Genomic DNA, 14,170 nt, shown 5'->3' on the forward strand with positions numbered 1-14,170 from the left:
GGCTCATTTAGTTAAGTATGTGAATGATGGATCGACTTGTGGAAAGTCAAGATGTAGCATCAGCAACCAGCAACACTCGCATGGAAATAAAAACAGACTGCCATGGATTTGGTCGATAGTCTACTTACAGCTCGAAACGGAAACGATACCACCTGGATGCTCCTTGATTGTCTTGGGTAACCAGCACACTTTCTAGCCAGCTAAGAAACGGATAAGTTCCATACACTTGCAGTCATTTACCTGAAGGAAGCGGTTGCTAGGCACGGGGTACCAACCTTCATTACCTCTAATCGCAACCCACGATTTGCATCTGATTTGTGGCAAGCGGTGCACAATTTGATATTCTTTTCTTATATATTAAATGAACGAGAAACAGGGGAGAGAGAGAGAGAGAGAGGGAGAATACAGAGGAGATGATGATTGTTTAGGTTTATAATTTTATATAAGTTTTTAAAATTTGATATTCTTTTCTTATATATTAAATGATTGTTTTTCAAACTTACATGTATTTCAGGTAATTAGTGGAATGCTTTGCGGTCCTTTGCCTCAAGAAGTCATGTGTCTACACTCCATGCCACTTTTGTAGGATTTATCATCATGTCCCACCTCTTTGCGGTGACATGAGGAATAAATCCTTGATCATTTAGAATTTGAAATGTGATGTAAACTTTTAAACTTGTTATCTTTTGGAAGTGATGTAAACACTTAATTTATATTTTGAAACTTGAAACTATGAATGGCATTTGGAGTTTATTTTAATCATATAGTATGTTTGCTTATTCGTATGCAATGAGAATCAATCACGATCATACCTCACGCTTCCGCCTCTGAGAGGGTGTGACAACGAAAATCAAAAGTGAAAAAGTGCTAGGATTAAAAATGAAAAGTGAAAACTAAAGGGGTTGAAAAGTAAATGATGAAAATTAAAAAGGTTGATAAATGAAAACAAAAGAGGTTGATGTGTATAAAAATGAAACTTGAGGGGTCAAAATATGTAGATAAATTGAATAGTAAAAAGCTCTCAAAATGTATTTTGCTAAATTAAGGATGGATAATTACACACTTTCTTGTCTTGAACAAAATTAAAGATAAAACTAACCTTAATTTGAAGTTTCTAGTAGGTGGTGACGACGGGGGCGTGGTAGTGACCGGAGAAGTGATGGTGGTGGTCTAATTTCTCTAGCATACTCACATACATACACAAAAATTAAAGAGGATAACATATATATAACAAATTATAGAATAAATTTAACAGAAACTAACCGATTTGCTCGATTTTGGGGTGCACTCGTCGTTAGAGGAGAAGAGATTTGGGGGAAAAGTAAGAAAAGGAGAGAAGAAGCATGCTTATCTACCTGCAGCACTTTTATGGTCTTAGCGGCGTTAATATGTCGCCGCTATTGGTTATAACGTCCCACTATTGCTAAAAATAAATCTCAGCCGTTGGATCAGGATAAAGAAATGAGCGGTTGGGGTTTGTTGTGGGACATGGCGTTCCACATCGACCAATGGCGTGACGACATATGGCTTGTCGCCGACATTGGTGAGTATTTCTTTTAGTGTACACATATGTACATATCCAAAAAATAACTCTTAAAAACGTTCAATTAGAACTAAAAAATGTTTCGGTTTAGAGAAAATGAGAAAATGTGTGTTCAATCCAAAATGGTACTCACGGTTCTCAAATATATATTTTAAACATAAAATTGATTATTTCATCAACTTTTGAACAAAAATGTGATTTTTTAAATCTTTTTTAGTTGCAAAATCTATGTCATTATTTGTATTTTCCACATCATTAATGATTAAAAAATTCAACAAAACTTGACACATTACATTAGTAACCTAATAATAACATAATATTGGAACCAAAATAAAACATCAGTGACTTTATAAAGACAAAAAAAAAAAAATAAAAATAAAATAATAAGGTTTCAATTTCTTAACTAGATGGTTACATTTCTTAAAATTACCTTTTTAGAATAAATGAAAACGGTTTGTTTTTTTATCAATCCTAATAAAAAACTATTGAATTCTAAATACAATAATCTTGCAATTTTAAACAATTGTGAGTACACCTTTAATGATTATCTAATTGTTCAATACGTGAATCATTTTGTGTTTATGGTTGTTGTATCCTTTGTTTTGAGAGTTTTTCAAACAAAAATGGATTTTTCTTTTCTAACTTTAAAGTTTCAATCTTTGGCATTTTAAGTCTAAAGTTTCAATATTTGATAATTTTACCCCTTTGATAAATTTGATTTTTCACTTCTAATTTAGAAGTTTTTATCTTTTGCAATTTAACCCCTTTGATTTTTTTTTTTACTTTTAACCCAAATCTTTTCATCTTTTGCAATTTAACTCCAACACTTTTTTTTTTATTTTCAACTTTGGTCTCTTATACTTTTCATCTTTCGCAAGCTTTCCGTTTAACACTTCATTCTAAATTTTCCGAGTTAACACGCCGCATCATGCATATGGGGTTCAACGCTTTTTCATCTTATTTTTTTTTCCTATTTGACAGGCCCGTCACAACACGTCTATTTTTCTCCGTTTGATAGGTTTGTTGCAACGCACGGATCAGAGATCGATTTAGTTATTCTTTTCTATGTTTTACACATAGGCTCGCGGCCGTGTAAGAAACATTTACCTCTCATCTAATATAATATATAACTATCGAGTCCCAGCCGCATTGCGGCGGATGCTAACTCTACTTATTCATCAAAAATAAACATTCAAATATGCACTGTTATAATACCGTCCACCTAAACTTTTATTTCACTTCAAGGGATACATACCAAATAGACACAACAAATCACATATTATAATCAATGGTGAGAAACTAAAGCTAAATTGCATAGGCTTGGATATCTGAATCTTGTTCCAATTGCTTTATACCTTTTTCGTCTCAATGAACCCATGCCTCGACACCATCACCCTCATTATCATCCATCAAGATCACGAAATTTTGGGTTGGAAGCTTTCCGGGACTTGCCCAAACCGGTTTACCACAACCAAAATCAGCTTGGTAATATGAAAATTTGCACCAAGAACTGAAGATATATAAGCCCATGTTCACAACATTATCAGGAGACGTGTTCCAATTCGTTTCAAGATACGGATCAATTACAACTTCATATTCTTCATTGCCTTGTGTAAGCATTTTAGTACAATCTTGAACTGTTTTACTAACCGAGTCACGCAAAATCATGAAAAAGTCCCGATAAGTGATGTTTTCCCCTTCACCGGGCCTGAGTCGTGAAGGCGCTATCGCAAAAAAATTCCCACACGAATTCGTGTGCAGTTCGGGGAGTACTTTATCTCTCAACGCAACTGCTTGGATGAGAAAAGAAGCCTTGGATTCGACGTTGTTCGCTTGTTCCATGTGAACAAAGGCCTGTTGATTCAGGCCCCACTATACACACACAATCACACTCAAACTCACGATATATGTGAAGATGTATAATGTGCAGAGAATGAAAAACTTGCTGTGATATATTTGATATTCAAGAAAGGGTACATAACAAAAAACTAATACACCTATTTATAATAAAACAGAACTAATAAAAACACATGCCAAATTAAACCAAACAACCCACGTAAAGCTAAGCTGCTTCTCCGATTTACTTGGTCAAACAATTTACAATTTACTGTTAGAAATAACCCGTTGATGTGGCCTTAGGGATCATTTGGTAACACTACCAATATGACATAACTAGTCCCCGACAATTACTTGATGGTAGTAATTGTAATTATTGATTAGTATTAAGGGGCAATTATGATTTCCCTTTAGGTACCATTAATAGAGAAAACATAGAGTTTTATAACGGATCACCATTCATGACCATTATTCATTGAACTTTATATATTGATAACAAGTGGTGATCAAAACTCTAGAGTAGAACACCAAGACTAAAATACTAAAAAATTCTCTCTAAGGTGATCCATCAACCTAAGGTATCATAACGGGAATCATGGCCTTATCTTCGTCTTCAAAGATGACCACTCCCACAAGTAAGTGTCTCTAACTTGGTATCTATATTTACGTTATGATTGAATAAACATGATTAGGTTCTATATTTTGACCCATGTTTATAGATATAATCAACATGTGGTATCAGAGCAGTGTTGATTATGTCAATTCAATCAAGAAATTTGATGTTGATGATTTGTTCTTGATGATCGTTTTAAGTTCCTTAATCGTAACAAAAAAAGGAATAAAGTTACCCCTGCCATAAACATATGTTTCCTAATTATCAATTCATATTGTTTTCTGGTTTTAGTAATATAATATATGATGATGGAATCTTACATTATCTGAAGTAATTTTTGATCGTCCATTATATAAATCAATTTAATAATATCATAGGTAAAATTAGATGGAGCATTTTAGTTTCCTGAATTCATTATGTGGATTCATGAATGTTTTATTTGAGTTATTTTACAACTAATTCCATTGATTTGACATGAGAGTTTTATGTAATATTGGATTAATGAAAGTAATGCAATTTAAAATCTTTTGCAATGAGGATGAACTTATAATTAATATTTTTTCAATGCATTTAATTATGTATTCATGCATTCTTGAATTAATCGGTTACAAAGTCCTCATGAATTAATGTTTGAATTTAATGATTACAATTAATGAATTGATTATAGAAATTCTAGACTATAATCCATGAACTGAATAGTTGATTTTGTGCCTAAATGTTTGTACACTTAAAGCCCTTTATATGCAACTTTTATGTGAGATTGTTATTTTGCGAATGGCCCAACTTTAATTTATACCATTTTATGTGATTATGTGTATTGTTCGATAATGAAACCAACAACGAATTGTTTGATGATGCACATAATAAATTATAAGCCTAATTTACATAAATATTTCATTTCTGGCCCAAAGGTGTTATGTTATATTTATGTGCTTTACTTTATTATTTATGTGTGTTCATGATACATGAATTTTGGTCAAAGCCAAAGCGAAGCTAGAGTTCATGTAGAACATTGAGACAGTCTATATTTATGTGTGTTCATAATATGTGAATTATGGTCAAAGCCAAAGCGAAGCCAGAGTTCATGTAGAACACTAAAGATGGTCTATTATTTATATCGTTCATAATGCTGAATTTTGGTCAAAGCCAAAGCGAAACCAAAATTTAGGTAGAACATTAAGCCGAGGTTTATTATTTTTTTATCGTTCATAATGCGTGAATTTTGGTCAAAGCCAAAGCGAAGCCAAAATTCAGGCAAAACATTAAGTTGGTTTTATTTATTTATGTTCATAATACATGAAATTTGGTCAAAGCCAAAGCAAAGCCAAATTTCATGTAGAACAATAAGTCAGTTTATTATGTATGTTCATAATGTATAAATTTTGGTCAAAGCGAAGCCAGATTTATTATAGAACATCAAGACAATTTGTTATTTATGTACATTCTCTGAATTTTGGTCAAAGCCAAAGCGAAGCCAAAATTCAGGTAGAATCTTAAATTAGTCTGTTATTTTGGTGTTATAGTAGACTATATCTTCAATATAATAATTTGTGTATGCCTTACTTGATTACCTCATAATGTAAATCACTCCAAGCTTCTTCTTAGGTTTGTATCTCATCTATTTCATCCACTCTAATTTCAAAACCTAAAATGTTTTGCTTTCTAAAGAGTTTCTACAAAATTTGCTCTTGTTGAATTGTTGATTATTTCTTAAGATATGATAATCCTACTGCTCTTTTCTGATAAAAAGTATTATAGAAGAAAACTAGAGCATGACTAGTGGGATAAGTCAACCATTATATCTCTTATGATAATCAAGAACTCATTTCATTATTGCTATCATGGGAGGTATTCTAGATTCTAAATTTCATAAGACTAATTTGTGTTTTTTTTTGGAAGAATCAAAATAACTCCTAAGTCGCATGCATTACTCTAGATTCTTACTATAAAGTTTGTGGCATATGTGAATACATCATAATGTACAATACCATGACCCATAATTTAAAGGTTTACACATGGAAATCATTACACTTTTCCGGTGCATTACATATAACTTTTCCATTAATACCATAAGTTTTCTTAAGAATCAACTATAACACTCAAGAGTACCAAAGGAAAGTGAGTGTGTTGATTAGCAGCATATGTACAGGAAAAGGAATGCATGAAACTAGAAAATTAGATGATGTTCATCTCACCGCCACTAAACCTGAAAGGAGGATACTTTTAAGATTCAGAGATAGTGTACAACTACTAGTCCCAGCTATAAGTTTCTTCAAAGGAAAGTCTCACAGCAGGTTTATGCCATTAAACTAGGCATGAGCATCGAGACTATCCATAATTCAATGAAACAGTTGGCTAAGATAAGTAGTAAGATATTTATGATATTTAAGTCTGCTAATGGTAATATTCTAACCAACATATGACCGGTTGATTCTAGTTCTATGTGTTTCCTTACCAGAAATCAACAAATAATTAATATGAGAGTTAGTGGCAAAATTTTATGTTAAGACTATAAGAACCATAATAAACTGTTTTATAATTGGGCTTAATGATACCTTATATATTCTGTAGATAATTCAGAATTTAGTATCAATATAAAAGCTGCATTATGACAGTTGTGAGGTTTGCCTGTTAAAACAAAGTCACTTTTACCTTAAACTCTCATATTATTTGTTATCTCAATCTGGATAGAAACCTTATAAGATAGAACTTGATGATGCTACATTTTTCACAACCTTTGTTATCATGAAAATGAAAATTTAACAAAAGAAGAATGAGACTTACAAATTCCATCCATTAAGACCAAATTTCATGAGAAATCATGACTAGGTTAATGAAGGATGAAATATTATCAAATCTCATTCTTAGTGATTTATGAGCATGTGTTATAAGCCTTAATATTTAAATGGCTAAGGGAATAAATTAAGTTCCATTAGAAGTTATATTTCATTGGAACTTATCCCAAAATGGAATATTCAGACGTAATTCATTTATCATAATATTTACTTGTATTGTCTTATATGAATTAAGGTATTAAAGAAATTAATTCATATATACTATGATTCCTTCTAAATATGTCCCCAAAATTTTTATAACATATGGACATTAAGGAAATCAAGTCTAACATATATGACATGTTCCCATAGCACATACATCATTGAAACTTATCTTGTAGCATTCCTACAGATCTAAAAGGTTAGTGGGAGTATTAAGTGTCTTAATCTTAATTTGCGAGAGTTGCAAGAGGTGGGGGAGTGAAAACTTGTTATTACCTCAATTTGCACCTCTTGTACAAGACATTGCTCCTTCACAACTTTTCTCTTTAAGAATATACTGCTACTCTAACAAAAGTTTCATTGTTGCTTAAACGTGGGCACACTCAGATTTCTTGCCAAAATTGTAATCCTCAAACAGAGAAACTACAATGAGTAACTTCTTTAATTTGTTTCTCTATTAGAATTTATTGGTCTTCTAATGTTGACCATAAGCATGCTAAATTATTAAAGATTTCTAAGTCAGTGGGAGCAGTAAAAGTCCTTATCAGGATTAGTCAGAAGTGCAAGAGGCGGGGGGAAGAGACCTATTAAATTTTACTCCGATTACACCTCTTGCGCACACTTAGAATTATGAAAGTGAGAGCAACTTAGGCAAGAGTTAATCCATAAAACTGAAACTCTTAATAAACCTAATAATCAACGTATAGTCCGGAACTTGATCATAAGTTAAACATACCATAAATAACCTAAACATGGCTTCGAAATGAGCTTTGATAGGTTCGGTGTGCGAAAACATGCTTACATGATCTTACAGGGACTAAAAATGTCAAAAATGGCGTAAGTATGCATTTTCGCGCATATCTTACGTTCTGGCCACATCTGGACATCCAAAATTTTTGTACACACTAAAATATTTTTATTTTTGTGAATCGGACGCGAAAACGCCATTCGTCGCGCATTTTGGATCGTACACACGTCCGTTTGAGTTTCGTCGTAATTTAACGAACAACGCGACCGTACGACCAAACGAGCCGACATCCGAGAATGTTCCAAGCATATTTTGAGTCCTCTAAGCTATATTGACCTTGTAGAGCCTTGAAAATGGCTTAACGGGGGTCAAAAAGGCCTGAAATGGACTCGAATGCATGCAGGGACCTAAACTGCCATTTTTCAAACTGTTGCTGATCTGGGGAGCCCAGGCGGGCTGCGTAAGCCCTCTCCCTTATCTAGCGCGGGCCGCGTCAGCATGCCCAGTTCCAGAAAGTTGAAATTCAGCAATCTGTTGCAACTTCAGGGGCTGTTTGTGCAATTTCTAGGAATGTTGAGCAAGTTTAAGTGTTCACCAAAGCTTCTAATCAGCTTGTAACAAATGGATGGCCAGATTTCATTGCTTAATGGCTAAACAAACCACTTGTGATGATCTTGTTACTTCACAACAACTATAAATAGCCATCCAATTCACTTCATTCCTTGCTCATTCCTTCTTTCTCTCCTTCTCATCTGCTTTGGATCTCTCCTAAGCTGATTTGGGACTTTGTCTTCTTGTTGAAAAGATAGCAAGGACCCTTAGTGAACATTCTTTCATTCTTTTTATTGGCTTTTTCCTTATGTAGTGCAGAAAGTCAAACATTTGGCCAACAGTTTGACTTTAGGTTTTGACCATCAATTGGTCAAGTCAAAGCTCAATTGAACTTTGAAACGTGATTGTAATCACGATAGTTATAATCCTTCATGATTATAGCTGCTGATTACCACGTTAGCTAGTTGTAGTGTCGAGTCAAAGTTTCGGTCAAAATGCGTTTTAGCACGCATTTTGCCTCGGAACTACTTTAGGGTATCAAAACACTTTGTTTTGATACCAAATCAGTAGGTTAGACATGTTTTGACATGTCTAACTCGACACTATTAGTTTGTGCTTGTTTAGGGTCGTAAGTTAAGCGGTCTAAACAACCGCTTACACTTCCGAACCCGACCCGTTTGGTCGATCTTTGGGATCCGACCAAGCTTAGTTAGTAATCATAGATGCATAGGGAATAACCACTGAGGTTATACCTTATGATCACATAGGATTGGTTGGTCATATGCTTGTTAGCTTGTATGCCCATAGGAAATGACCAAAATGCCCTTTTGAAGCTAAAATCCGTATTTTGCCTACGTGAACATATTTTTGACATGTAATCTGATTTAGTAACATGTTTAGGGATAATTGGGCATGTAAGACTTGACATAGCACATAGATAACCATCCGAACATAGTTTTACGCTAACGACGCCTTATAGTAGCTTATGTTACCATAATGTGTCAAAACGGGTCAAAAGCACTTAGGTAGGCCTTCCAATCAGAATGTAGGGCCTATTAAATCATACCATATGAGTTCAATTACTCATTTGATTTATAGAACCTCATTCTATCCTATCTCCCGATTTAGGAGCCGATTTATTAACATAGTTACCTATACTAGGTGCCGGTTGATTCCGTGATACTTGGAGCTTAAATTGGTCTTATTCTCAAGACTAATTAGCAATCCCAAGTGAGTACATAGTTTCCCTCTTTTACCGTTTTCAAATACTTTGGGGTGATACACATGTACATCCATGTTACTTTCGTGCATTTCATGCTTTTATGACATAAACATGCTAGTTTCATCTAGTACATATTTAGTACATGCTTTCACTATGTTTTGCTATGTATGTTAAGCATGCTAGCACATTGATTTACTACATGTTTGTTGCATATGTTTACTTAGAATATGTAACACATTGTTTTACATGACATTTCTGCTATGTATGTTTACTGAGCATGCTAGCACATTGTTTTACATGAACATTTCTACTAGGCATGTTTACTTAGCATTCCTAGTACATGGTTTTCACATGCTACATTGGTTATGACATTTGGTGTGTTTAATCGGGACAATAATACATTCATTAACATTGATCACGCCGCTCGGACTTATGTAATGGTACCATAGGAATTGACAACACCCGTTTCTGACTTCCTAGGTTTGTTTGGAAGTTGGGGATGACAGAATCCGACAACATAATTTAGATAAACCTTTAATTCGTTTAAGGGTTTGTCGCCACAGTCGCAAGGCTTGAATGTATGCGATTAACATTACTGCATAAATGTTTGTAATCATACATCATTGTTTTTCTGTAAAACATAACATTTGATTTAAACTTAGGTTTATTCAAAAACATTGTTTTGTACATTTTTACTATGGGGTTGAGTAACTTCTAGTTATTCACCATACATGACACAGTTTATACATTGACATCATCACATAGTTTAAGTAGATGATTTCCTACTTGCTATGCATTTCATTTGGTTATACATGAAACATTTCACACATGACATTGTATATGGTTTACACATACACATTTTTGACATTAAACAAGACATTTTGGTTGGTTATTGATAAGTGACTTATGTAACGGGGCTATGTGTTATATGATAAAAGCATGGTGGATACGCTGCTGGTACTTCCTATATATAAGTGCTTTTATTGTATTATACATTGTTGCGTTATATAAATCACTTGGGCAAGACATGAAACATTTTATACAAAAACAAGACATTGTTTTACAAAGTACACATTTTATCCAAATTCATTTTCACTTGGTTATTCATTTAACCATGCATTATCATTTCATCATCATTTGATTTTCATTGATTTTCACATGGTTTTACAAAGAAAAACAGTTTACAAGGTTCATGACTACATTTTATTAAACACTTCTTTCAAATACAAGTCATGAATCTGCATAAACAAAACCTATGTATCTCACAGGCATTTTTATGCTGACGTACCTATTTTTACATGTGTTTCAGGTGCTAATGCATGATGATGCTTGTGCTTCACTTAGGCGGACTCGGGCCTTAGTGACTTAAAAGACAGTTATTATGTTAGTTTAGTTTGAACTCATAGACAATGTAACTTTAAATTTTAATAATACATAACGTTAATTGCCATGGTTGTTGAAACAATAATTCTGTCGCCACTCACCTCCCCGGCATTTCCGCCGCGGTTTGTTGTTTTACGCGGCCGGGGTGTGACAGAAGAGTTGGTATCAGAGCCAATGGTTATAGGGAACTAGGTTATTAGTAATGCTTTGACCTAGACTATAACTTTCTAGGACCCTAACACAAGTTTACTTGTGTTTAGATTTTAAAACAATACCCGTCACCTATCCTTAGGTGACAACCACAACAAGAACACAATAACAAAACCACTTTGAAAATTTATCATCTATCCTTGGATGATTGATTATATGGTTTTGAACCCTTCCAGTTTGATTCATTTTCCGGCCTTGTGCCTTCCAATTTTTCTAAATCTCGTCAAAGTTTTGGGTCTAAATAATGTGAACACGTGCAAACTGGAAGAGTGAATGCCTGTACCCTGAGTTTTCTGTCTAAGGCTAGAGTGTTCATACAAATCCGCAGTATCGGACCAGTCACTCTTACCTGGGAACTCTTGGGGTGAGTGTTCACTTATAGGCGAGCATGTCTTCGGTGATACATTATTATGACTCATTTACTTTGATTTGTCACCGTGTGTTGTTTGTTTGCTTTGTGGTAACAAACAAACGACCACCATCCTTGCTTTCTGTCAATTTTTATTGATATCTCATTTTCATCACATCATCTCACTCGTTTTCTCTCATGTTTCCTCTTTTAGAATGCCTCCTCGACGTAACGTTCCTCAGCCTGATGCCGAACTGGCAGCTATTATAGCACAGCAGATGGCTGCTATGCTACCTGGTCTCATAACTCAAATAAACCAAGCCACCAATAACAATGTTAATGCACCTGCTCCGTGCAACTTTAAACAGTTTAACTCGGCTAAACCGCACAAGTTTAGTGGTACTGAAGGAGCAACAGGGCTCCTACAGTGGTTTGAGAGTCTTGAGAGCACATTTCGCCATGTTCAGTGTCCGAACAACCGTAAGGTCGAGTTTGCTTCGAGTGTATTTCAAAAGAGGACACTTACCTGGTAGAATGGGGTAATGAGAGACCAAGGTGCTGATGTTGCTTTGGGTCAGACTTAGGAGGAACTCAGGGCTCTCATGATGAGAGAATTCTGTCCTCGACACGAGCAGAGGGCACTCGAAGATGAGTTCAATGATCTGAAGCAAGTCAGTGATGAACATCGGGCTTACACTAACAGATATGAGGAGTTAAGCTTGCTCTGTCCGACTATGGTCACGCCTTTGGATAAGGCTATTGAGAGGTACATAGACGGGTTGCCAGATCCTGTTCAGGATATTGTAACTGGCACTCACCCTACTACCATCCGACAGGCCATCGAGCTAGCTGCTACCCTTACTGAATCCCAAATCAAGAAGGGTAAACTCCACAGGAAAGGTGACAAGAAGCAGAAACAGTCTGATGGCGCCAAGGATAACAAGGGCAAGAAGGCTGCTGAGTCTTCCAAGAAATCGAGGAAGAGTAAGGCTTCCAAGAATTTTGCTGTTACCGCTCAGACTAACCAGGCTGCTCCTAACCACGCAGCACAGAATCAGGCTGCACAACCGGCTGCCAAAAGGCAGTATGCTGGTAATGCGCCTCTGTGCAACAGATGTAACAGCCACCACCAGCCACAGATGCAATGCCGTATCTGCACGAATTGTGGCAAGTCTGGTCATCTTGCGAACACTTGCCGTTTTGCTCCTAATCAGAATCAGGCAGCTCAAAACCCAGCAGTACAAAACCCTGCCCAGAATCCTGCACGACCTCACTTTCCGCCTGGTTCATGTTTCAACTGTGGGGATCTGACCCACTACAGGAACAATTGCCCGAGGTTGGCAAACGTAAATCAGGCACCGGCTCATGGTAGAGCCTTTAACTTGAATGCAAATGAGGCGCGTGCAGATAACGAAGTGGTGAACGGTACGTTCCTTGTTAACAACCATCCTGCTTCTGTTCTATTTGATTCGGGTGCCGATAAGAGTTTTGTGTCCTTAGCATTTGAGCCTTTGCTTTCGATGACTAGAACAAAACTAGGAAAGCCCTTGACAGTAGAAGTAGCTAGTGGGGTACCTGTTGTACTCGACTTTGTTCTTCGAAATTGCCAGTTGAATCTCAATAACCATCTTTTCCCTATCGACCTCACACCGATGCAACTCGGGAGCTTCAACGTCATAGTAGGAATGGATTGGTTATCCAAGTACCATGCTGAGGTGGTATGTTTTGAGAAGTTGGTTCGTATACCGCTTTCGACTGGTGAGATCTTAGAAATTCATGGGGAGAAACCTGCTAGTAGCCTTAAACTCATGTCTTGTACCCAAGCCCGCAAATATCTACGCAAGAAGTATGTTGCTTTCTTAGCACATGTCGTAGAGGATAAAGGCAAGGGTAAGACAATCCAAGATATCCCTGTTGTTCGGGATTATCCAGAGGTATTTCCTGAGGAATTACCTGGTTTACCCCCTGTGCGCCAAGTTGAGTTCCGTATTGATCTTGTGCCTGGCGCAAATCCCATTGCTAAATCACCTTATCGTCTTGCACCGTCTGAGATGCAAGAATTGTCTAAGCAGCTTCAGGAGCTATCTGACAAAGGATTCATCCGTCCAAGCTTTTCACCTTGGGGTGCTCCTGTCCTATTTGTGAAAAAGAAAGATGGATCCTTTAGGATGTGTATCGATTATCGTGAGCTGAACAAGCTTACCATCAAGAATCGATATCCCCTACCTCGCATTGATGATCTCTTTGATCAGCTACAGGGTGCTACTTGCTTTTCAAAGATTGATCTTCGTTCTGGGTATCATCAACTTCGAGTTCTCGAAGAAGATATTCCCAAGATAGCTTTTCGTACGCGTTACGGTCATTATGAGTTTACTGTTATGCCTTTCGGTTTAACAAATGCTCCTGCTGTTTTCATGGACTTGATGAATAGGGTTTGCAAGCCTTACTTGGACAAGTTCATCATCGTCTTTATTGATGATATTTTAATCTATTCTAAGACTCGAGCTGATCATGAGCAACATCTTCGTCTTACAATGGAGCTTCTAAAGAAAGAACAGCTTTTCGCCAAATTCTCCAAGTGCGAATTCTGGCTTAAGGAAGTTCAATTTTTGGGGCACATAGTCAACGAACAAGGTATACATGTAGATCCCGCCAAAATCAGTGCGATTAAGGATTGGGATACTCCTACTACTCCTACCGAGGTTCGTTCATTTCTTG

At 36.0% G+C, this 14,170-nt stretch overlaps 1 protein-coding gene across 1 annotated transcript; it reads right to left on the reverse strand.

Moving 5' to 3' along the window:
* Window positions 1–2,908: 2,908 nt before the first annotated feature.
* LOC110931649 (pelargonidin 3-O-(6-caffeoylglucoside) 5-O-(6-O-malonylglucoside) 4'''-malonyltransferase-like) lies at window positions 2,909–3,385 on the reverse strand. Its single transcript, XM_022175035.1, has one exon. The coding sequence runs from the start codon at window positions 3,383–3,385 to the stop codon at window positions 2,909–2,911; it is 477 nt and encodes a 158-aa protein (XP_022030727.1).
* Between the last annotated feature and the right edge of the window lie 10,785 nt (window positions 3,386–14,170).

This window comes from Helianthus annuus, chromosome 3 (genome assembly GCF_002127325.2).
Source record: "Helianthus annuus cultivar XRQ/B chromosome 3, HanXRQr2.0-SUNRISE, whole genome shotgun sequence".
NCBI lineage: Eukaryota > Viridiplantae > Streptophyta > Magnoliopsida > Asterales > Asteraceae > Helianthus > Helianthus annuus.

Coding starts and splice junctions, on each gene's coding strand:
- LOC110931649 (XM_022175035.1), bottom strand. CDS start 3,385: ATGGAACAAGCGAACAACGTCGAATCCAAGGCTTCTTTTCTCATCCAA.